This window comes from Typopeltis vanoorti, chromosome 11 (genome assembly GCF_054136105.1).
Source record: "Typopeltis vanoorti isolate ZY-2024b chromosome 11, IOZ_Tvanoo_1.0, whole genome shotgun sequence".
NCBI classification, from domain to species: Eukaryota; Metazoa; Arthropoda; class Arachnida; order Uropygi; family Thelyphonidae; genus Typopeltis; species Typopeltis vanoorti.
Window position 1 is genome coordinate 44,009,765 of NC_143559.1, and position 26,339 is coordinate 44,036,103.

General features: G+C 36.0%; 1 protein-coding gene across 1 annotated transcript in view; it reads right to left on the reverse strand.

Annotated features, from left to right (window-relative positions):
- LOC150101479 (uncharacterized) overlaps nt 1-26,339 on the reverse strand; it is a 599,391-nt gene that overhangs the window by 526,050 nt on the left and 47,002 nt on the right. Inside the window, exon 4 of the mRNA XM_090400199.1 lies at nt 14,724-14,876. Within this exon, the coding sequence (XP_090256325.1) occupies nt 14,724-14,876 (153 nt within the window). The remainder of the gene's footprint in view (nt 1-14,723; nt 14,877-26,339) is intronic.

Below are 26,339 nucleotides of genomic sequence, written 5' to 3' on the forward strand. Positions count from 1 at the left end.
TACATATTTGGTCACTGATATTCATGAATAGGGGACCTCAAGAGGATCTAGGGATCAGTAATTAAGGCAATGTCATGATTTAGTGGGCACATGGAGAAGATAATAGATGCCCAAGTTGGTTAGGGGGATTTTATCAGATTAATACAAAGAGGCAACCTAGTGGAGGAATCAGGGGAAGAGGCCATCCCTAGAAGTTGTATAAGGTGTGGTGAGCAAGTAAGATGCACTGGTTAGAGTGACAAGAGTGGAGATTAATAAGTACATGTTACACTGACTTATTTTAAAATTAAAAAAGCCATCAAAAGTCTGAAATGTGGAAAGGCAGCTGGAGTAGATGATATTAGATCAGAAATGCTCAAGTATGGAGGTATAAAAGTTTTACAGTGACTACAATGCATAGTTCAGAGAACCTGGACAGAAGGATGAATTCCCGATGATTGGAGCAGAGCTCTCATAGTACCCATATATAAAAAGGGAAATAAAACTGATTCTGAGAATTACAGAGGTATTTCTCTACTGAGTGTTCCTGGTAAGATTTATGCCAGTATACTTGAGAAAGTGGTTGAGAAGGATTGTGGAAGAGAAGCTTAGTGGGGAACAAGACAGATTCAGGCCAAATAGAGGCTGTCAGGATCAGATATTCACTTTACGACAAATAGTTGAAAAGTCATGGGAATATAACAAAGATCTGTATTTAAGTTTTGTAGATCTGGAAAAAGCATATGACAAGGTGCCAAGAGAGAAGCTATTCAAAATGCTACAGTTGTATGGTGTAAGTGGATCATTATATCGAGCAATACTTAGTCTTTGAGTTGTAAGTCAGCAGTTAGAATTGAAGGAAGTACAGCAAGATGGTTTAATGTTAAATCTTGTGTCAGACAAGGATGTACATTATCACCTCTGTTATTCATTATCTATATGGATTACATTATGAAAGAAAGTGGTATTAAACTTGATATCAAAATTGGAGATGTTAATGTCAGCTCCTTGCTTTATGCAGATGATGTTATACTTGTAAATAAATCTGCTACAAGTCTGCAAGATTCCCTGACCAAATTGAATAACTGTTGTGATAGATATGGTATGAAGGTCAGCAATAACAAGACAAAGATAATGAAAATAGACAGAAGCATTGAAAATATCAGCTGCATTGTGAATGGAGAACCTATAGAACAAGTAAAACATTTCAGCTACTTAGGCACGATTTTTAGTGAAGATTATTATTATTATTATCTGAGACTTCCAGGGAGTCAAGGACTCATCAACGGAGGCTGTAAATTATACAACCCAGCTATCATACCTTCCCTTAAATTCATTTACACTAGATGCACTCACTACCCCTAAGGGCAAATTATTCCACTCACTCACTACTCTCTGAGAGAAAAACCTAGCTCTTACCCCTTTCTTGACTGAGAACAACCTTAACTTCCATGGATGTCCCCCCCCCCCCCATGTTCTCTCCCCACCTTCTATATAACAAAAAATTTCATCATTTGAAATGCTATAACACCCATTTAAAGGTTTATAGACCTCTATCATATCACTCCTCTTTCTCCTGTTAACCAGAGTCTGTAATCCACATGCTCGCAATCTGTCCTCATCAGTGGCACACCCAGGGAGGGGGCCAAGGGGCCCTGCTCACCCCCCCCAAAAAAAAAAACAAGTTAAAATACACTAAAAAATTTTCCAAAATACTTTTCCTAATTAAAATTCATTTTTTTTATTTATGTTGTGTCATGTCTTCTATTTCTATACTACTTATGAATTAGAGGTCACATAAGGTGAGAGTACCCTATAGCAGTGTTTTTCAACCTGTGGTCTGCAACCATGGGACAGGTGTCCACAAGCAGACTTAAATTAACCAAATAAATCTATATATTTTAATTATCCAAACAAAACAAATTAAAATTGAATAAGTAAATATTATTGAAATAAAATGGATACTTAAAAAAATAAAATAAAAATAGTGGCAGAATGTTCATGGAATGAACATTCTGCCACTATTTTAATTTGTAACAGTAGAATGACGAGTAATAAAAGAGGAATTAAGTGAACAACAATATGGTTTTATTGCTTCCACTTTCCCTTGCTGTTTTGTCAGATTTGAATTGAACATGTGTTGTCCACATGACCACATTTCAACCAATTGCTTGTTTATTGATTTTTATTGTTGAAGGGTTTCCTCCTTCAACCAAGGCTCAATATATCTTCAGAAGCTAAGTAATACTTGGACAAAGTGTGTTGTGAGTTAACCCCAGTATTTATATATTTTTAGGAAATCACGCGACTGAAAGATAAAAGGAAACTGCCCAGTTGAGTTGAAATGCTAACTCTCTTCAACCGAATTCCATATGTGACACTGCCATAACAACATTCACTATATATATATATTTCCAAGTTTTAACACCTTCGGTTGAACTTTATTGTTGCTTTGGGGCAGGCGAACTCACACACATCTAATTAATAACAATAGTTTTAAGTTAGATACTGTGTTTAACGGTGCAACATAGTTTTGCTGGAAGGACATGTGATTCATTAATTAGTGTCGTTATTATCATAGTTGTCTCTAATTGCCCTATTTGTTGAGAAATATATTACACAGACTGCTGGTACCTTATTCACTGACATAATAAAAGTACCTGTTTTTCTTGCCTCTGCAATATAGTGGCTATTGGGAAGGGCGTGTTGTTTGCCGCAGGAGCAAAATACTATCCCCTGCTCTGAACATGTTTCAGCTTTTTTTCATTTGCAAGGTATATGCGAAACATTTTAATTTCTTTTTTCGAAAAGTAAAATCAGTGGTATGAGCTATATGCAAGGGCAAGTTATATTCGAGTAAGTATGGTATTTCAATTATGGATAAGTACCTTGGTTCCTTCTTTAAACGGAAAAATAGCTCGGATGACATTGATAATACAAAACGAGTTTGTAATGACAGTTTGTGTGTAGTTTCTGAAGAGAAAGAATTCTGTAACAAATCCACAGAATTCCCATCAGTTGCAATGCGATAATATTAATACGCTGAACGAAAGGAAAGATTTGCTGACTTGCTGGCCACTCGACCAGTGGATCTCATTCAAAAGGTAAATATAATTGGTTATTTTGTAGGAACATTTTTCTGGTTTGTGACTTTTCTCTCTTTAGAGTAATTATGCTACATTATTGTGTTATTATTCAACAATTGTTTACAGTTTTGAACGTGTATATAAATCAATATCAACAGTAGCCTGTTACGAATGCGTGATGAAAGGGATGGGAAAGGTTTGGAGCTTCCCCAGATAGTATTCAAAAGGTAAATACAATTGGTTATTTTGTATAGGTTCCCGAAACTTATTAGTTTAGAATTTAACCACTGGGAAAGCTTTCCCAGTGGTTAAATTTGTGTCCACCTCGTAACTCTGAAACAGAATTTGGAAACATATTTTCCGAATAACTTTTATAAGAAATTTCTGTGGGTTCACAATCCATTTCAGGCTTGCAGTCACGAGAATGACCTTTCGTTATTGAAAAAAGAACAGCTAATTGAGCTTTCAAGTGACAGTGGGCTTAAAATGCAATTCTGTGATCGTGGTTCAGCTTGATTCTGGATCTCACCTTCAGTGAGCAGTGAATTTCCCGAATTATCTGAAGTATCGAAAATCGTCAAGCAGTTTTCTACAACCTATCTTTGCGAGAAAGGATTTTCATCACTCCTTTAAATAAAAACAAAATACGGAATTCGTCTTAGTGTATGTGCCGATCCTTTGACTGAAGTTGACCAATATTGAGCCAGATATCCAGCAACTCTGCAATGCCGAGAAGCTCATCCATCTCATTAAAAATAAATAGTAAATAATTATATCATATTTATTTGTTTAACAAAAATTAAAACTTTGTTTGATGATGATGACACTTTTACTCATTTACTTCCAAGTTAATTATGTTTCCATATACTTTGCTTGCCATTTATAATGCAATAAATCTAAAACATGCTTTTAGATTTATTGCATTATAAATGGCACAATTTTTCCGAAATGTTGGTAATCCCTACATACGTTTTTAAAAAAAGTACATAACTTAGTGGTCCATAGAATTGTTTTAAGCATTTTACTTGTCCTTAGGCTTAGAAAGGGTGAGACACGCTGTCCTATATAGCTGTCCGAGCTGGGCCAGAGAGGATCATGGGTATCATGTATTGGCAAATCACTGCAGATGCTCAGTCATAGGTCGTGTGCAATACGCTCGCATTCTGTGCTATTTTGCATTCATTTTGTTGAAAAGCATGTCTTGAACTTGAAACTTCTTTCCATCTCTGAAGAGTAATCTTACTGTATGTAAATTCTTCAACAACATTGAAGTTAAAGTTAAATTTGAAAAAGATTTTATTTTGTTTTTCGGATTTTGTGCTTCAAATTATGGCTGAAAAACGTACACAGAGTATTTTATTGAACTATTTCAATAAAACCAAAAAACCAAAAACGGATGATTCAAATGTTAGTAGCAATGTTGGGCTATTAATATTGTCAATACCGATTTGGATTCGTTTTCCCCAGTCATAGGTCTGACAAAACCATCGAATTATCCAGAAGAAAGTACTTCCTTAGTTATTAATAATTCTCAGATATCGCATTTTTGAAAGAACAAACATTTAATTCTGACGATAATTTAGATATTGTGAAAAAGTTGTGGAAACCAGAACCAAATTTTAATTTTCCTTCAACCTGTGCTGCAATTCACAACCGAAGTTTTCAATACACGTGGTTTGAAGAATTTACATGGCTTGTGTGCTCTCAAGTTGAAAATAGTACGTACTGTAAATATTGTGTGTTTTTGACACCTGCTAATGTTGAAAAATCTAAATCTGAAGTACCTGGGCAGTTAGTTACGCAAGGTTATAATAGTTGAAAGAAAGCCATTGAAAAATTTAATAATAATCAAAAACCAAAATATATAACGGCTGTTATGACATATGAAAGGCTAAACAATATTCGAGATGGAAAATATATTCCAATCAATCGACAAATTGATGTAGATAGTGCATCACAAGCTGCAGTTAATCAGAAATGATTAGAGCCGATTATAAAAACAGTAATTTTATGTGGTCGGCAAAATATACCCTTGAGAGAACATCGTGATTATGGAGAATTTTCATTTGAACAGGAGCCAATCACCAATGAAGGCAATTTTCGAGCTTTGTTAAGAACGAGAATCAATGCAGGCAGCAAAAACTTGACTGAACATTTTAAACATTCTGCCAAAAACGCTATCTACATTACCTGGAACATACAAAATCAAAATATAAATACATGTAATGAAATCATTTTGAACCGTTTAGTTGAAAAAATTAATTCGGCAAAATGCTTTTCAATTCTTGCCGATGAAACTTGCGACATTTCTACCACTGAACATCTTTCCTTGTGTGCCAGGTATATAGACGAAGAAAATGACAACAAAATTTGTGAACAATTTTTACAATTTGTCCCGTAACAAGCACTACAGGAAAAAACTTATCTGACAAAATATTAGAAAGCTTAAATAATTATGGCATCGATTTGTCATATTTACATGGGCAAGGTTACGACGGTGCCGCATCAATGAGCGGAAAGTTTAATGGTGTCCAATCTCACATATTAGCTATATATCCACAAGCTTTATATGTTCATACTTTGCAAAGTTTGCACGACTAGGTGAGTGGAACGCCATGAAGCCATCATGACCATGGTAGAATTATATGATGCAGTGATTCATAGTCTTGAAACAATCATTTCTTGGGAAGACAGAGACTAATCCTCTAACGCAAAACTTTTGAATAATTCATTGTGTGAATTCAGTTTTATAATATCTTTATTTAGCTTGCAAAAAAAATTTGCATACACCTTACCATTGTCTAAAATAATGCAAAAATCTGACAGTGACCTCTTAATTGCCCTAAATTTTAATGACGATGTTGTGGCTCAATTAAATACCATTCGTGAAACACCAGAGTCTTCATTTAAAGATATTTACGATGAGGCATGTATAAAAGCCAATAATTTTAATATTGGCATTAAAATGCCAAGGACTACATTGAAACAAACATTAAGGTCAATGTTCCAGCTGATTCTGTAGAAGAGTATTTCAGGAGAACTATTTTCATTCCATTTATTGATCAAATATTGACTCAACTTCAGGATCGTTTCACTCGGCACCACAACATTTTGAAAAATATTTTTTCTCTTCTACCAAATGGAAAAGATGCCCCAACAGCAAGTGCAATGGAAGATTTTCGTCAGTTGTGTGAATTTTATGCTGGTGATTTGCCTTATACAAATCCAGCAATTTTGAATGCCGAATTCAAGTTGTGGTATAAGAAATTTGACAAACCGCTTACAATAGCTTCATGCAAAAATGCCATTGATGCAGTTTCAAAGTACGACAAAATGATATATCCTAACATCTATAACTTATTAAAAATATTTGCAACGCTTCCGGTAACAACATGCGTCAGCGAAAGGTTATTTTCTAACTTACGCCTTTTAAAAACCTATTTAAGATCTACCATGACACAATCATGATTGAACGGACTGGCTTTGCTGTATATACAAAGAGAGATTAATGTAACCATGACTGAAATAATTCAAGAGCTTTCTAAAAAGAAAAGAAAACTGGATTTTATTCTTTAAATAAATTTTTATAATCACCTAATGAATTTTATTTAATGAATGAAATTTAACGAATTTTAGTTGAACGGATAAAAATATTTTTAATGCAAATTCGTTGCAGTAAAAATATTTTTATCTGTTCAACTTGGCCCCCCCCAAGATTAAATCCTGGGTGCGCCACTGGTCCTCATAATCTAAATCACATAATCCGGATATAATCTTCGTAACTCTTCTTTGCACCCTTTCCACAACTTCATTATACCCTTGGAACCCGGGAGACCAAATCTGCGCATAGTAATCCAAACGTGTGGTCTTACCAAAGCCTTATAAAGAGGCAAAATTACTTCCTTATCCTTACATGTCAAGGTTCGCTTCGGCACAGAAATTATCCTCCGAGTTGTATTTGCAACTTCTGCTATGTGACCTTTGAACTTTAAATTCTTATCCACCAATACACCAAGATCCCTTGCCTCCTCCTCAGTTTCTTGTAGCAATACCACACTAATATAATATGCCGCTGGATCTCTAATCACGCCAAAGTGCATAACTTTACACTTACTAACATTAAACTGGCAGCCATTTTCATTTGCCCAGATTTCCAGTCTATTCAATTCATTTTGTAATTGCTGAATATCAGTAGCATCCCTGATTGCCCTGCCTATCTTTGCATCATCAGTAAACAATTGTAAATCTGATGATAGACCCTTCTTGAAGTCATTAATGTATAGATTGAACAAAAATGGCCCAAGGACTGAACCCTGAGTTACACCACTGGTTACCTTAAATCTGGCAGATTCACACCCACTGTATACCACTTTTTGGTATCTGTCTGTTAACCATCCCCTGATCCAAGTCAATAGATTATGTTCCAATCCCATATTATTCTACAGTTTACGTAACGGCCTATCATGTGGTATCCTATCAAATGCCTTAGAAAAATCCAACATTATCATTTCCTTTATCCAACTCGGCAGTAACATTGTTATAAAATATGAGCAAATTGCTCATATTTTATGCTCGTGACCTTCCTTTAGTAAACCCATAATGTTCCCTGCAGAGTATAGAATGATTGTCTACCCATTTCTGTATGCGAGTTCTTACTAATTTCTCTAAAATTTCTAAAAGCTCTTCAACCTCATTTTCATGAACCTCTAACTCTTCATCCAATGTAGCAGTAGCACTGTGCACTATACTACATATGCCTGGTTGATGTATCTTAGTAAAGTGAGCACTTATTAACTGAACAATCTCCTTAGCTTCTGACACGCGTGTACCATCTGCATTCAATAAAGTTAGTCTTCCACATTCATTCTTTCCTTTGCTTACAGCATAACGATAAAATTCTTTTGGATTGCCTTTAGCTTGCATGGCCAATTTCTTTTCATACTCCGTTTTAACTTTTCTCATAATACTCGTTACTTTTCTAGCCTGAGTTTTATATATTTCATAACTCCTCTCATGATACTCTTTCCACATCATCTTGTTGTGGATCTCTAGCTTAATAAGGCTGCACATCCATTTCACACACAACCTATTTACTCTTCGAACATTAGGGATACATTCAGATACCGCCTCATTCAAGCACTTTTTCAAAGATTCCCATGAATTGCTGACATTTTTTCCATTCAGTAATTGATACCATGGGATCAAATATAATATTCTTCTAAGTTGATCATAATTTCCAGCTTTGTAATTCAGCAATGTAGCCTAATTTAATCGAAGTTTCAATACAAGTAGATACTTCCCAAGAAAGAAAGAACAGCATGTTCTTTCTTTCTTGGGAAGAAAAAACATGCTGTTCTCTGTCACCAATTGGTGGTAAAATAGCTATATTCTTGACAGAGATCCCTTCCGACGCTATGAGCAAATCAAACACTCTTTGACCTCGAGTTCCTTCTTTCACATGCTGCTTGAAAAAGTTATCCCGCAACAATTCAATAAATTCTTTTTAATCACGAGATTTCTCTTCTACCCAATCAATGTTTGGAAAATTAAAGTCACCCATAATGATCATTCGCTTGGTACCCATAAGGCTAAAACATAAGGTTAAAACAGAAGACTAAATTGGCGATGCATTTCTTCGTCCCCTACAACTGAGCTGCCAGGTCTGTAGCAACACCCAACCATATATTTCATTCTGTTAACCTCCACTTCACACCAAATAGACTCAAACTCATTGCTACATGGAACATTGTTACCATCATTGTTTTTTTGTATCTCTACCCTAACTGGACTTAAGTCATCTGATATCATTAGTAGTACTCCTCCTCCTCTTCTCCTATCTCTTCTGTCATTCCTAAAAATAGTATATCTGTTATACTCAATCCCACTTAACATATCTGATTCTGATAGCCAGGTTTCACTAATGCCAACAATCTTAGATCACATCGTATTCAATAAAGCAACAAACTCAACCCCTTTCTTTCCAATGCTCCTGGCATTTGTGTATAAACATAATAAATTACGACCTGGCCTATTCTTATAATTAAATATGCAATGTATTTGGTCTTGTTCTAGAATTTTCTCTTTTCCCTCCCCAGACATATTTAAAAGGTCCGAACCCAAAGCATATTTTTCCACTCCTACGCCACATACATAACCATGTTCAAAGGCATTTATATCTTTATCACGTTTGTATACCATAGCTGAAGATAGTAAATTAAATATGGAAATAGACAACAGAATCAACAAAGCTGGTATGGAAGGAAGTCAACCGAATAAATTTATATGGAATAAGAGAGAAATTAGTCAAAACACTAAATTAGCTGTATACAAGACAGTGTTCAAACCAATTTTAACTTATGGATCTGAGAGCTGGGTCAGAAGTAAAACACTTGACCAAAGACTAGAAATGCAGATATGAGAGTCCTGAGAAAGATTAGGGGTGTGAACAGATGGCATCAATGGCAATATCATATTAAAAATGAGGATATTAGGAAAGAACTTGGCATTGTCAGCATTCAGGAATGCATTAGCAGAGCTAATCTCAGGTGGTATGGTCACTTAAACAGAATCGGTGAGGAAAGATTAGCCAAACAAGTGTTCTCTGCCAAGTTGGCAGGAAAAATACCCAGAGGAAGACCAAGTTATAGGTGGATTGATATGGTAAAAAATGCCTTAGATATATAAAAATAAGATCTGACAATTCAAGATGGAGATGTTAAATCCCGTTTTATTTGATAGCCGGGTACAAAACTCGGGTCGAAATCCATGGGATTTAACATCTCCCTCTTGAACTAACAAATTCGCCAGTAAAATAGCCTTTTGGCTTATTATCTTTGTAGTTAACAATATATAATACACCACTTCGGCAATTCAATAGTAGAGGTATGCAAGTTTCTGATCACTTAAAACCTTGATATTCCAGGTCTACCTACTCACCGATGAGACCTCAAAAAAAGTTGAAACCGGTCTGGGTAGTGACCTCTTCTCATAATGTAAAACAATATATATACATCTCTTAGGAGCTGGGTTTTACATTATGAAAGAATATTAAAGTTAGTGAGGGATCTTGCTCCACCTTTGCTTGGAGCCGCCCTGGTGTTGTACTATCCAAGTGATCATTTACACTTGGTTCCGCCGATAGTTTTTTCGGCATTGAAACTCTTTGGATGTCGATGGATTTCGACCCGAGTTTCGTACCCGGCTATAAAATAAAACGGGATTTAACATCTCCCTCTTGAATTAACAAATTCGCCGGTAAAATAGCCTTTTGGCTTATTATCTTCGAAGATCTGACAATGCTGTAGCTTTCACAGGTAATAGATTGATTTGGCAGAAAATTGTAGGTAAGAAGTTAGTAATGATGTAAATTTTTCATGTAGTACTATCATATCCTGTACACCCCTTGAGGATAAACGTCAGGAATTTGATGATGAGATAGCGAAAATAAAAATTAAACATGATCTACATCAAAGAATAATTCATTCTACATGGATCTTTCTAACAATCAGGTATTATCTATAGAGAAATAAGGAAAACATCAATTGAAATGTTGCAAGATATTTTCAGCTATTTAAACAATTTTAAATTTGAAACAAAATCTTCTTCTGCAGCTTCTCCCACTTAAGTGGGGTCACTGTTTGTAATGAGTCTCCTCCACACCTTCCTGTCTTGGGCTGTCACCACATCCAAGTTCTTCATCTTCAAGTCCTCTTCTACCAGCTCCCTCCATCTCTTCATTGGCCGCCCATGCTTCCGCCTTCCTTGCACATCCATCTGCATGACCTTTCTTCCCACATATTCGTCCTCCCTCCTCATCACATGACCAAGCCATCTCAACCTTGCCTCCTGTATTTTCGCTCCTAAGTTCGTAACTTTCACTGTTCCCCTGACATAGTCATTTCTCAGACGATCCTTTCTGGTCACACCGCACATCCACCTAAGCATTCTCATCTCTGCAACTTCCATCCTGCTGATGTTATTTTTCCTCCGGGCCACAGTTTCTACAGCATATGTCATAGCTGGCCTCACTACTGTCCTATAAATTTTGCCTTTCAGATTGATCAGCACTCTCTTATCACATAACACTCCAGTCATCTCCCTCCAGTTCCTCCAACCCGCTTGTATCCTGCATCCCACTTCCTTCTCAGCTCCTCTATCTTCTTCCACTGTTGAACCTAAGTATCTAAAGTCTCTCACCTTCCTGATGACATTTCCTTCCAGCTCCAGATCTGTCTCCTGGCTGCTGCCCACTGTGCAACACATATACTCTGTCTTAATTCTGCTCAGTCTCATACCTCTCTCTTCCAGTACTTTTCTCCATCTTTCCAGTTTAGTTTCCGCTTCTTCTCTTGAATCTACACACAGCAAAATGTCATCTGCATACAACATTGTCCAAGGTGCATCTTCTCTCACCTCCTCTGTTACCACCTCCATCACAATATTAAACAGAAACGGACTTAATGCTGACCCTTGATGCAAGCCAAATGTTACTTGAAAACTTTCTGTCTGTCCCAAACAGGTCCAAACACTTGTCTTCACATTTCCCACACCAACCTGACATATTTCTCCAGCACCTTCTTCTCCCTCTGACACCTCTAGACTTCTTGCCTTGGCACTTAGAGAAAGATCAAGATCTGCATGGTTTAATGATGTAATTAGTAGTGCACTTAAAGAATGAGATGAAAGATTTGACAATTCTGACAAATAAGATTCATTTAGAAAAGTGGAAACTGTTGAAGCAAGTAATAATGCAGTACTATCATAAGTATCCTGTGCATTCCTCAGATAAGTATCAAAAATTTGAGGTATCACATAAATACAAAAAAGTAGTAACTTAAAAGTAAGAAATCTGTTTTCCAAACATGATTGCATTACACTGTGAAATGGAATTAAATGAAATAAACAAAACAACATATTAAAGGGAATGACAAAAGGGAAAAGTAGTTAAGGAAACTAAGTAGAGAACTCACATACCAGATTAAAAAAAAATCATCTTCTAAAAAATAAAATAGAATTTTTTTTTTTTTTACAATGAACTACTTTCAGTATAAAGCAGCTTAAAATTGTAGGTTCTATACACACAGAATTTATTTCTATGTACAGTTCCATAAACATTATAATGACAAAGAAATCACTGGTTTCAAAAATGTCTCATGCAATTATTCTTTTTTTGGTAAATTATTTTACTTCATAGTCAAGTAATGTTCTGTTTCATAAATATTCAGTTTTAGTTTCTCAAACTCGTCAGATTTTTATCCAAAATTAATCCAAAATACTTACAATAAGTCATTGTAAGTATTTTGTTTTTAGATAATTCCATTCTTTCTTCAAAACACAACTATTGTACTTTGAAAAACTAATTTTTAGTATATGTGTTATTTCTGTTATTAACTTTAGAGATAAGCCAAACTTTTCTTTAAAATAGGTTTGTTATTTTATGTTATTTTGTTATTTCATGCCTCCAATATGATAGTCTTACTGGGCAGTGAAAATCATCTAACACCTCCACTGTAGGATTTAATTCCCAGCCAGTAGGGATTGGAATGTAAATATGCTATCAACTCAGTCAATCAGTTTAGCATTTAAAGTTTATCACACTTAACTGTTGAAAGAAACCAAATTGTAATTTAAGTAATGATCAATAATTCTCATCTTATTTTTATCATTCATTTTTAAAATAACCATGTTTAAGAGTACTCTTTAATTAGTTCTTCCTTTGCCAACAGGAATCTTCAGCTTAATTTTGTTCATTTACAGGCATTTCAAGTTGAACTCTGTTAATTTTAATTATCAATGCTAACTAGTATTAGAGCAGAAAAACAAAGTAAAAAATATATTTCTTGATTATTGCATCTATCCTTTTATTGTGACACTTTACATTTTATGCTGAGAAAAAATGTAATTCTGTAATATAGCCAGAGATGCAATAGCCACACTTTTTGATCATTTGTTCATATTCTTACAGTTGGTAGTTGGAAGTTTATTTTCCACTTGGTTAGACTATAATTTAGTTTAATCCTTTATCCAAGTGTAAGCAAACAAAGTTTGCACCTGAAGTATTCTTCAGGACAGAGGCAACTCGTAGTAAAGGTGGACCAAGCGCTCATCACTTCTTGTCTCAGTACCTCCCATAATGCAAAGCACATCTCCTTGCGGACATGTATAATGCTATTCATTATGGGGAGGGCCATTACCCAGACCAGTTTCGAACTTTAGTGAGGTTTCATCAGTAGCATCACCTCATCTTCTGCCTTAATATCACCACTTCTGGAGCCAGACCCAGAAGTGGTGATACTAAGGCAAAAGCAATGGAGAGGTCATATTTACTTATACGAGTTGCCAAAAGGTGTACCACTTTATTGTTAAATTACTCTAGATTTAGAGAAAGATTTTGTAAGTTTGTTTTCCACTTGGTTATACTATAATAAATTTAGTTTAATCCTTTATCTAAGTATAAGCAAACAAAGTTTGCTCCTGAAGTATCTTATCTTCAGGACTTAGGCAACTCGTAGTAAAGGTGGACCAAGCTCTCATCACTCCTTGTCTCAGTATCTCCCATAATGTAAAGCACATCTCCTTGTGGACATGTATAATGCTATGCATTAAGGGAAGGGCCACTATCCAGACCAGTTTCCCTTTGTTAAAGTGCAGGGATACCTCTCCAAAAACTCGTAAAATCCCCAGGATCAGAAAGTCAGAAACTCAGCATCGGTCCCCTCAGTAACAGGCTCACCCTGCCACTGAGAACAACTCTGAGAACCGGTTGGCTCTACACTGTGGCAGGCTTCCCCACCACCAAGCCGAGCTGCTCATTGCTCATCTAGAAGGGTAACAGCAACAGCTGTGCCTCAGTTAACTTCACAGGCTACAGCATTGCCATTCATTACCCCCCCCCACACACACACCCTGGACCTAGGTGACAGCAACAGCCATGCCTCAGTTAACTTCATGGGCTACAGCATTGCCATTCATCACCCAAGCTTCCAACCAGTTTCAACCTTTGAGGTCTCATTAGTAGGAGCCAGACCCAGAAGTGGTGATACTAAGGCAAATGCAATGGAGAGGTCATATTTACTTGTACGAGTTGCTAAAAGGGGTACCACCTTATTATTAAATTACTCTGAATTTAGAGAAAGATGTTGGCAGTTTATTTTCCACTTGGTTAGACTACAATAAATTTAGTTTAATCCTTCATCCAAGTGTAAGCAAACAAAGTTTGCACCTGAAGTATCTTCAGAACTGAGGCAACTCGTAGTAAAGGTGGACCAAACTCTCATCACTCCTGGTTCACCTTTACTACGAGTTGCCTCAGTCCTGAAGATACTTCAGGTGCAAACTTTGTTTGCTTACACTTGGATAAAAGATTAAACTAAATTTATTATATTCTTACAGTTGGTAATGGTAGTTAAAATTTTGACATTGAATATTTTGAACCAGTAAGGATTTTTTCTCTTGTTAGTAAGGATGTGTGTTCCAATCTCAGTCTTTAGTTGAGACCTTGCCATTTCTGCACTACAATTAAATAACAGAGAATACAAAGGCATTACTTTAAATAAAAATCTTAATGCATAATTACATTCAAGTAGAAAATGTATTTCTATATAATTTTCAAAAAAAAAAAGTTCAAAATGTTATAGCAATCTATTCCTTGATACTAACCTCAAGCAGTAATCCTGCGTGCTTTAGTGTTTTAATCCTCAGTTGTAATGAGTGTAGCTGTTCATGTAACAGGTTAAAGTGCTGAATAAATTCTGTAAAACTCCATTTATATGGCCTTATGTATTGATTCTGGTCAATCTCCTCATGAGCTTCCTATTAAGTAAAAAGCCTCAACTTAGCACTGAAAAAAAAAAAAAAATATGCCAGTATCTTAAGTGCTAATATTATAATTCTTTAAAATGAATGAAAATGGGATGCTGTAATGCTATTTGCATTTTATAATAAAAATAACAGAACAATCTCATCAATGAATATTAAAGCTTCAATAGCAAATAAACCAATCTGCATGGATGCTTGGGATGTTGATTATTACTCATGTTTAGTGGAAAAAAACAAGACGTCTAAAACTAATACCTAAATTTATTTAGCTAATTAATACTAAGCCAATATTTCACCTTGGTCACCAAGGTATCTCCATGAACACAACGAAATATATTGAGCATGTGCAGGCAGGCAAACTAGCAAGAAGGAAAACAGATTAATTGTAAACAAGGTGAATTCCTAAAGTCCTAAGTTTTCAGCTAATAGTTCTCAAAAAAAAATAAAAATAAAAATAAAAAATAAAAATAAAAAATTAACAGAGATTTCTGCCCTCTGTCCAACCAAAATCCCCACAAAATCCAGAACACAAAAATCCATTGCCATACTCTTCATCCATAGCACTTTAAAAAAGAAAAAAAAAATATGCACACATTCTTAAAGCCCAACATACAGATCCTTCTTCAAGCCTTACCAAAAATTAGCTACCCTCATCTGCTCACCAAAAAAGATCCTCTCCACTGTCTAAGACCATCCTGGGATTTACAATATTCCTTGTTCCTGCAATCTTAAATACTTCAGTCAAACAGGAAGAATTGCCAATATTCATCTAAAAGAACATAGAAAATATGTCCATTTGTACTAGTCATGACATGGTCACAGAATCCAATGGGGAGAAAAAAAAACTTCATTGTTAAACAAAGATTTAAACCAAAGAGACTTTTTTTTTTTTTTTTTAAATCTATCATGGCACTACAACATTCATTCCCCAAACTTAAACAAATTCAGCTGCATTATATTGCCAAATATATGGGATACCACTTGGAGACTCACAGCAAATGTCCATCACTGCACAAATAGAAGGTGCCAGTTAGGACTGTAGGAATCCACCTTTTAGTCAGCCTATGTTTGCCTTCCTAATAGTGCACCTGATTACATATGCTCAATATATTTCTTTGTGCCCATGAAGATACCTTGGTGGCTGCAAAATATTGGCTTAGTAATCTAATTAGCTAAATAAATTCAGTTAGCTATAATTAGCATTAGCTAATTTTTTTTTTTTCACTAAGCAACACAAACAATAATAATAAAGGCAGATTTTAAGTATGATGAAAATTAATTATCTTTTTTGAACAAACGTGCTTTTAGTCATCATCATCATCAAATTCCTGCCATGTACCCTCAAGGGGTGTACAGGATATGACAGTACTACATGAAAAAATTACATCATTACTAACTTCCTATCTACAATTTTCCTCCAAATCAGTCTGTTACTTGTCAAGACTCCAACATTATCAGATCTTATATTTCTATCGTCTAAGGCACTTTGTACCGTATCAATCCACCTATATCTTGGTCTTCCTCTGGGTCGTTTTCCTGCCAACCTGGCAGAGAACACTTGTTTTGCTAATCTTTCCACTCCCATTCTATTTAAGTGACCATACCATCTGAGATTAGCTCTGCTAACGCATTCCTGGATGCTGACAATGTCAAGTTCTTTCCTAATATCCTCATTTTTAATATGATATTGCCATTGATGCCATCTGTTCACGCCTCTAATCTTTCTCAGGACTCTCATATCTGCGGTCTCTAGTCTTTGGTCAAGTGTTTTACTTCTGACCCAGCTCTCAGATCCATAAGTTAAAATTGGTTTGAACACAGTCTTGTATACAGCTAATTTAGTGTTCCAACTAATTTCTTTCTTATTCCATATGAATTTATTCAATTGACTTTCCACTATACCAGCTTTGCTGATTCTGTTGTCTATTTCTATATTTAGTTTACCATCTTCAGTAAAAATTGTGCCTAAGTAGCTGAAATGTTTTACTTGTTCCACAGGTTCTCCATTCACAACACAGTTGACATTTTCAATGATTCTGCCTATTTTCATTGTCTTTGTCTTTTTATTGCTGACCTTCATACCATATCTGTTACAACAGCTATTCAATTTAGTCAGAGAATCTTGCAGACTTGTAGCGGATTTATTTAGAAGTATAACATCATCCGCATAAAGCAAAGAGCTGACATTAACATCTCCAATTTTGATATCAGGTTTAATACCACATTCCTTCATAATGTGATCCATATAGATAATGAATAACAGAGGGGATAATGTACATCCTTGTCTCACACCAGATTTAATATTAAACCATCTTCCTGTACTTCCTTCAATTCTAACTGCTGACTCACAACTCAAATAAAGACTAAGTATTGCTTGATATAATGCCCCATTGACACCATATAACTGCAGCGTATTGAATAGCTTCTCTCTTGGCACCTTGTCATATGCCTTTTCCAAATCGACAAAACTTAAATACAGATCTTTGTTATATTCCCATGCTTTCTCGACTATTTGTCATAAAGTGAAGATCTGATCCTGACAGCCTCTATTTGGCCTGAATCCAGCTTGTTCTTCACCAAGCTTTTCTTCCACAATTCTTCTCAACCGTTTCTCAAGTATACTTGCATAGATCTTGCCAGGAACACTCAGTAGGGAAATACCTCTGTAATTCTCACATTCAGTTTTATTTCCCTTTTTATATATAGGTACTATGAGAGCTCTACTCCAATCATCGGGAATTCATCCCTCTGTCCAGGCTTTCTGAACTATGCAGTGCAGCCACTGTAAGACTCTTATACCACCATACTTCAGCATTTCTGGTCGAATATCATCTACTCCTGCTGCCTTTCCACATTTCAAGCCTTTGATGGCTTTTTCTACTTCAAGTATGGATATGTATTCCTGACTGCATGCCTGGTCAGTGTTTTTTTTATCACTGTGCTGTCATCACTGCTTGTTTCATTTAGCAGTTTTTCAAAGTAATTACTCCATACTTCAAGGATATCTTTTTCTCCTGTTTTCATGTCACCTTTATCATCTCTAATTCCTTTTACAGCACTCTTTCCTCCATTCCTAAGCTTCTTCAACAACCTCCAGAATATTTTGCCACCTTCTTGATATTTATTTTCTATATTCTTGCCAAAGTCCTCCCATGACTTTTGTTTAGCTAGTTTTACACACTGTTTAGCTTTCTTACATTTGTCTCTGTATTCTGTAAGAGTAAAAGCTGACTTATTTGCCAGGAACTTTTGATATGCTTTCTTCTTTTCCTTCACTACCTCTTTAACTTCCTGTGTCCACCAGGGAGTTCTGATTTTTTTATCCTTGCACACAACCTCACCACATGCCTCTCTGGCAGAATCAATCAATGTTTCCTTCAGAGTTTGCCACTGAATCTCCAAAGTTTGATTCCTGTTCTCAAACTCTTTCATTTTCTTTTCAATAATATTTCTGTATTTTAGTCTACAGTTCACATCTGAGAGCTGCTCAACTTTTATTCGCTTTAAAACTTTCTTACATGTTATTCTTTTCAATATGAAATTCAATTTTATCCTGCTCAAGACTAAATAGTGATCACTTCCAATTTCAAATCCTCTGTACATTCTGGTGTCCTGCACCAGGGAGAAAACATCACTATCAACAATAACATAGTCAATGAGACTTTTCTTATTCCTAGCCTCTTCTCTCCATGTGAATTTGTGCACATTTTTATGTTGGAACATGGTGTTAGTAATAACCAGTCCATGTCCTGAGCAGAAATCCAACAGATATTTGTCATTATTATTAGCTTTGCTCTTTTCTCCAAATTTTCCCAAAATATTTTTGTATGTCTCACAATCATTTCCTACTCTACTATTTAGATCCCCAACAAGGACCAACTTTTCATTTTTCATTGTGTCAGTTGCTTTTTCTGAAGCCTCAAAAAATTCCTCCACTTCTACCTTAGTAGAACCTTCTGTGGGACCATAGGCACAAATAAGTCTCATTGTCCAGTTCCCCATTCTCATATTTGCCCAAATTACTCTACTTGAGACTGACTGCCATTCAAGAAGATTAGCCTCGTATTTTGTGTTGAATACTATGGCTACTCCTTCTTTTCCTTGATTGTCATTGCCTGAATATAACATTTTGTATTTATTGCTCAGAAAGATCTCACCAGTTTTGATCTTTTTTGTTTCAGTCACCCCTATTATGTCGATCTGGTACTTATCTAATTCCTCAGCTAGCTCCATTTCTTTGCCATTCAGGCTTCTTACGTTGATAGTACCGATCTTTAACTCTGGTGATGTTGAGTTGGGGTTTGTTTTCAGATTTGTTCCAGTAGCTGACTTTTCGCTGTTCGCCCTGGTTCCCTGGCGAAAACAACGGGGGCCTTGTTTAACCGGGCGACGCCCCAGCCGGCATGAAATTTTGTCATGTTGTACCATCATTTTTTATTTTGGTTTAACCAATAAGAATACAATTTGGTCGGCTAAATCCCAAATTGCCAGCCCATCCTCGTTCGTTCAGTATCAAAGTAGATACCCAACAGGGTGCACCACGAGAAGGTGAGGACTGGACATTAGGTCAGAAGCCCTGGTCGGTTCTCCGCATTCCTTTAAAGGCTATGTGGAGGTCTCCTCTCAGTTATACAGCTTTGACCCTTAAGCACCCCTCTGGGGTGCTTAAGGGTCAAAGTTAAGGGTCAAAACGTGCTTTTAGTAATATATAATAATCTATGGCATTTTTAAAAATGTGTAAGGAAAAGTAGATATTCTACTTTTAGAAAGTAGAATATCTGAGTAATGATAATAAAAAATAAATTGACTTATAAACAAGGTTACATTTACACAGAAGATGGAAAAATGAACAAAATGATAAAGAACATGAGCTACTTCTTGCTTTAAGCTATCAATGGCCTAATAGCTTTAGACTATAAGGCTTGATTAATATTTTGATCAATGGCTTGATAGCAGAAACCAGGTAAAAACAATTTACTGAATTAAGGTAAATGGCTAAGATGAAGCATTTTAGCTTCAGCTATTTTTTTTTTTTTTCAATGTTGAACCCTTACAAAAGAGGTTGGTTAATCAATCTGTGGTATGTTAGTACCATGTATGGATAGTGGGTTGGGAAAGGAGAAACTTATTTACATTTTATTTAAAAGACTGTATATTGTATTCCTTGGGAAACACATAATGGAGAAGACTGCTCCATGATATAGCAGTAGCAGAGATGAAAGAGAAAGAAAAATAAAACTTTTTCTGTGGGTTTCACAAGGTGTACTGTGAAGGGATGTTAGACAGCAGCTGCATGTGTTCCACTGAACTTAGTACTGAGTGGGGGAATGACTGGTGCTATTTGAGATGAACATTTGCCATAAAAAGATTTATGGATTTATTGCAGATGCCAAATGTCTGTGCAAAACTGGGAGGAGCAAGTTGGTAAGAGATGGGTTATTAATCAATCTAATTGCCTTCCTCTATTTTGAGGGAGCTCTTAAGGGGACCCATTCCAAATGTGAGAGCAGCATTCATTATTTATAACTTATACATTAAGTCAAGAATTCACTTCAGAAAAATATTTCAGAAGAAATTTTTCTAAAGACAGTAAAATCAAGTATCAATATCCTAAATACTGTTTTTAGTTGATTGTTCTCATCACAAAGCAGAAACACAGAGTACTGTAGTAGTTCATGATGAGAACCAATACTTCAAAACAGCAGTTATGCCAGTGATAAGTATGCTAAGCTTTTAATCTCTTCGTAAATTAATAATTTCTCAATCCTTTCAAAACTAAATTTCACATATACTAAGTATATTGTGTCTATACAAAGTAAGCAAATGCTTACTTCGTATAGACACAAATGGATATTTATTATATTTCTTTTTAGTAAAGTTTACTTTCAAATTAAAGCCTTTTAAATCTTTTCTTTATAAGTGTTAATAAATTACTTGAGACAGTAAAATTCTCATGAAAATGTTGAAGCTAACCTGCACATGGATGATAAGATGGTGCTATTAGCCACGTTAATACCAATAGCACCATAAAATATTGCACTCTACTTTAATGGCATGATGCAAACTTAATGGATGATATTTCTCTAGAAATTGTTGCAAATTCAAGAGATTTTCAAAGTGACAGTGAATAAAAATTGACTAGGATGTTTGGTTGTATTTATTGCACATTAGCATCAAAGTCTACAATGAGCCAAATCAAAGGTTAAAATATAACTAAAAAAGTAACTAACAAATTATACAAATGAATATATAATTTTTTTTCTAAAATATTTTCTAAGATGAAAAAAGAATATAATTACTATGATAAACTAGTTCAAACATGTTTTTATATACTATTATGCAAGTCAATATTCTGTAGAAATTTAAAAACGAGAGAAAAAGAGAGGTCTGATGAGTTCAGATAAAATATGAAAACTGAGTATAAGACAAGCTTCTGATGGTAGAAAAATAATGACTGCATGTATTAAAGAAATGAGAGCAGTCTATTAGATGTGATATAGTTACAACAAAATCACAATACTCTCACATAATTGTTCCATTTCCCCTTAATACAAAGAAATTTAAGATGACTATGGCTTATGTACAGCAGAACAATTACTTCCCCTCTACACTCTTTGCACAAACTGGACTGCCAGTCTAATTTCAGTTTGTTGGTAATATCACTATTTTGTGATATGTGTTACTGATTTATGTCATAACACAAACCAGTAACAGTTTCTTCTTATGATCTGCCAGTAATAATAGGGTACAAGCAGTCAGCAATCTTGTAGGGAATAAGCATATCTAGCTGCAAATATCTGTGATCTTATCTCATTTGTTCCCAATATGGGTTGGGATCTAGCACAGGAGGAGCTCCCTTATTTGAGGTGACATATTATGGACTTAACCAAGCATTGGATGTAGATTGTATAATGCTAGCAAGCTAAAGAATATGTAAATAATGCACCTCTGATAGTGTTTCATCTTTATATAATTTAATGTGCAAGATCTATACAATGCAGCTCAGGGGTATAGTTGCTACATTCTAGTGGGATCTGGTTAGATATTACGTTACCTGGAAAAAGATTCTGATACAATATCCGCTAAAGGACCATAAGTTGTGTAGTGTTAGAAAGAGCTCTGGAAAGATAAGTGCTATTTTGAATAATATTTCATGAATTTTAGGGTTTTATTTATTTATTTTTGATAACAAAATGTGTCTGCATGATTTTTGGCATGAATTCTGCCAAATTTATTAGTTTAAATTGCCTTTTTTAAGTATAACACAATGCTGGTCACGAGGTCAACCATGTGGGCATCGACTGGTGCAACTAAGTGAGCACTACAAAAGTTTAAGCGCATTGGCAACATACTCGATATCGTGAGTGCAATATGTGTGCATGACGAAGTGCAAGAGATGTGTTTGTGGAGAGAGAGAGAGAATGAATGAGAGACGAGAGAAAGTATGGATTTGTTGGAAGTGCGATATACTGTTGGACCACAAGGCAAAGAATGTGAAACTGACTAAAAGATAGAGGATGATGTGCATGAAAGAAATGGAAATAAAATGAAAGCTAGAGAAACTGAGGGAGTGAAAGAATGCAAAAAGTAGAAGTTAGTGATGAGGGAGTGAAAGAAAGTATGACTGAGGAAACGGAAGTAAGGTGCGGCAGAATGAGAGGTAGCAAGATTGCAGAGTGATAGACAGTGAAATTGTCAGAATGCAAGATTTAATGAAACAGTTATTGAAAATAAAAAATGAAATGAGGAATGTCTGTAGTGATGTTAATGTATAGTGGAAACTAATGAAATTGTGCAAGAGAACAGAATGAAAGAAATAAGAGTAAAAGAGGTATCAAGTAATTTCAGGATACAGTATATGAAGACTCCATAATTAGAGGACTAGTTACTGAGAGAGTCCATAAGTCTGCTATCCAGGTGGGGGAATGAGTAGGATAATTAAGCTGCTAGATATGAGAAAGAAACAAGCAAGAGAGTTAGTCGTGATTGTGGGGATAAATGATCTAAGTGGACATAAAAATGATGTGAGGATGAATATCAGGAGACTATTGAAAAGAATGAAAGATCAGAGTGTAATAGGAAAGATTGTCAGTGCGTCACTGAGGTATGACGATGATGAGTTGTGAGAGAGAGCCAAAGTCATAGCTCTCTATCATGGCATGCTAGTGGAGCTGTGTGAGAAGGGATGCAGTTTCTGGATGTATAGCATGTCTTTGAGGGAAGAATGAAATTATACAGGCATGATGGGTTGCATTTAAATAGCTTTGGAGTGAGTGTACTTCAGAAAGTGTTGCTGGATGGAAGTACAATGTGTGATGAGCATGCAAGAGATCAGAAGAAAGAGATGAAGGGAAAAATCAGGAGAGTGGAATTGAAGAGACAGAAGTGCTTGGCAGTGGATACAGTAGTGTGAGAGATGAAGAAAGAATGGGAATGCAAGAGGAACATGGAAATGGGGAGGGGGGCTCAGTTGGACAGGGAGACATAGCATGGCAGCTGTAATGGGGAAATCACAACCAACACATGGCTTGGATAGGACTGGCTATAGACCTAAAAATGAACTGCTTTGTTTACAAATGCCAGAAATATCAGAAATACGGGAGATAAAATGGTTTCAGTGATTGAGTTTATTCACCCCAAAACCATTGGAAGAAATGAAACATGGTGGTTGAATGACTATGATATCATAACAGGAATAGAAATGGAAGGATAGAAAGGGCAAGAAGGGAGGGGGCATGCTGCTGCTGATGATAGCAAGGAAATTATGTCCACATAAGGTAGACATGAAAGGGGAAACAGTGTCAATGGTTATGAGACAGTGTGGTGTAATGTGCAGGTTGAGAGGAAGACATTTAGTTGGATGTGCTATAGGCCTAGGATGTGGTGATGAAAAATGTATAAACAGCTTGGATTAGTGAACAAAGGAAGGATATAATTATTATGTGAGATTTTAATTATGGTGGTATAGATTGGAATGAAGAGATAGCATTTGGGAATAAGGAAAATGAATTTCTCGAGTTCTTGAGAGGTTATTTCTCAAGAACTCGAGCAATTCATTTTCCTCAGGCATGTAAAGGAGGGCACGCAAAGATCGAGAGTTCTAGATCTGATCATTTCATCAGACGATGTAACTGTGAGAGGGATTTCACACTTTCCTCCAGTTGGTGAAAGTGATCATGAAGTAATCACCTGTGTTGTGGCTAGTCATATACAGACTTTTGTGAGGAAAGGATATGTGTGGAATTATAAGGCTGGTGATTATGACAACTTAGGGAGCTATAACATATAACAAGGAGTTGAGTAGTAAGGAAATAAATGTTGCATGGGAACTGACAAAAACCACATAACAGCATCAATGTGTGAACGTATTCCAAAGGCCGAAAAGGCTAAATAAGGTAGGTGTAAAATGGATGAATGTGAAGCTTAAGCATGAAATCTGGAAAAAGAGACTACTTTGGAGGAAGTACAAGATGAATAATGGTAATAATCAGTTAGATGAAGAGTATAAAGAATAAGCCAGGAGAGTAACTCAGTAAGGAAAACAAAAGTAGAGTATGAACAGAAATTGGTAAATCAGGCAAAGAAAAACCCTGGAGATTTTTTTTTTTTTTTTAAGATATGTGACAAGTTGAAAGAAGAATGATTGTGGTAAGATGAAGTTAATGGAATGAAAGTGGTAGAATGGTAACTGCTGCAAAAGACTTGTTAAGGTATTCAGTGATCAATTTATAAGGATGTTTCATCCTGATCAGGAAGTATTTGAGAAAATAAATAAACTTGATGTCAGTAAGATGATAGGATTTGATGATATATCACCATGCATCTTAAGGGAATGTTCCAGGGAAATGGCATCGGCATGCCTGTTTAATAAAAGTCTTCAATAAAAAGGTAAAATTGTTCCACTGCATAAAGGGGGTGATAAGGCTGCAGCTTCAAATTATAGGCCGGTCTGTATATCTGGAGTTGTGGTGAAAGTACCAGAGAGATTGGCGAGGGGTAGGATACAGAAATGGGTTTATAAAGCGGTATTCTGTGTAGTTATCAGCATAGGTTTGGTTTGTTAAGGGAGATCATGTTTCAATAACGTATGTACTATAAGAAGGTGACAAATACCTTGGACAGGGAAGATGCATATACAGTGGTGTACTTAGATTTTGCAAAGGCTTTTGATAGAATGTCACACAACAAGCTCTTCAATTAATTGAAACAGATGGGGCACTGGATCGGTGACTGGCTGTCCGATAGGTATCAGAAAGTTGTATATGGGGGTGTGGTATCCCAAAAGAGAAAGATCCCTAGTGGTGTGCCACAGGGGTTGGTTTGGGAGGGGGCCCCATTGTTGTTCAATTTGTATGTTAATGGGTTTAACCTAGTGATATGCAGCTGTTTGCAGATGATGCAAAATCAGGGAGAGCAATGCAGAGTCAAGTGAATTTTATGGCCTTACAGGAGGACTTGAATAGATTGCATGAATGGGCAGGCAAGTGGAACTATCAGTTCAATGCTGCAAAATGCAAGGTTTTGAGATTTGATAAGGAACTTGTCCATCATCACTCCTAGATGAGAGATCTACGAGTGATGGACAAGGGCCTGAAATTCAGGAGTCACATTGCATGAGTTGTGAAGATGTCACATTGGATAATGGCAATGATGCAGAGGACTCTGACATGCAGAAATAGAAGTTATGATGCCATTGTATAAGGCATCATAACATCAGGCCTCATATGGATTATTGTGCACAGATTTGGTCACTGGGTTTTCATAGTGATGAGAATATGTTGGAAAGGGTCCAGAGAAGATCCACAAAGGTGGTCTTTGGAATGCTGAGTACGAGGACAGATTTAGAGAATGTAAGTTGCAGAGCCTCGTGAACAGGAGGGATATGATTGAGACATATAAGCTAATCAGGGGTTGTTATCAGGTTGACATGGAGATTTTTCATAGAATGGGAGAGGGAGATAGAACAAGAGGCCATCACTGGAAACTGTATAAGGAGGGTGTGAGCAGAGGAGTGAGGAATGGGTTCTTTGTATGGAGAGTAAGGAGAGTGGAATGCATTGCCTGAGTATCTTGTGAATGTAGATGCATTGAATCAGTATAAAGCATGATTGAATGAGCATTGTAGAGCTGCTGATAGACTAACTGCACATGGAATGTAGATGCTAAGTGGAATGTTATTTCTGTGGATTGAATGTTGTCTATGTCAATATATAGAGCCTGCAAACATTTGAACTATATGCTTCTGCATATTGTTCATGTTATCTCACTATGAGCAAGCATCCATGCAGTTAGCCAAGTGGCTGTGCACTTCGCAACCATATGCCTGGGGAAGGAGTGTCCCAGGTTCGATTCCTGTCAGTGACGTGAGGAGCTGGAGGATCTTCCTCAGCCATAGCCACGTTAGCCGGTCTTGGGCATGGACAGTAGGGATTTTTTCCCCAGTTTATACTGGAGTTT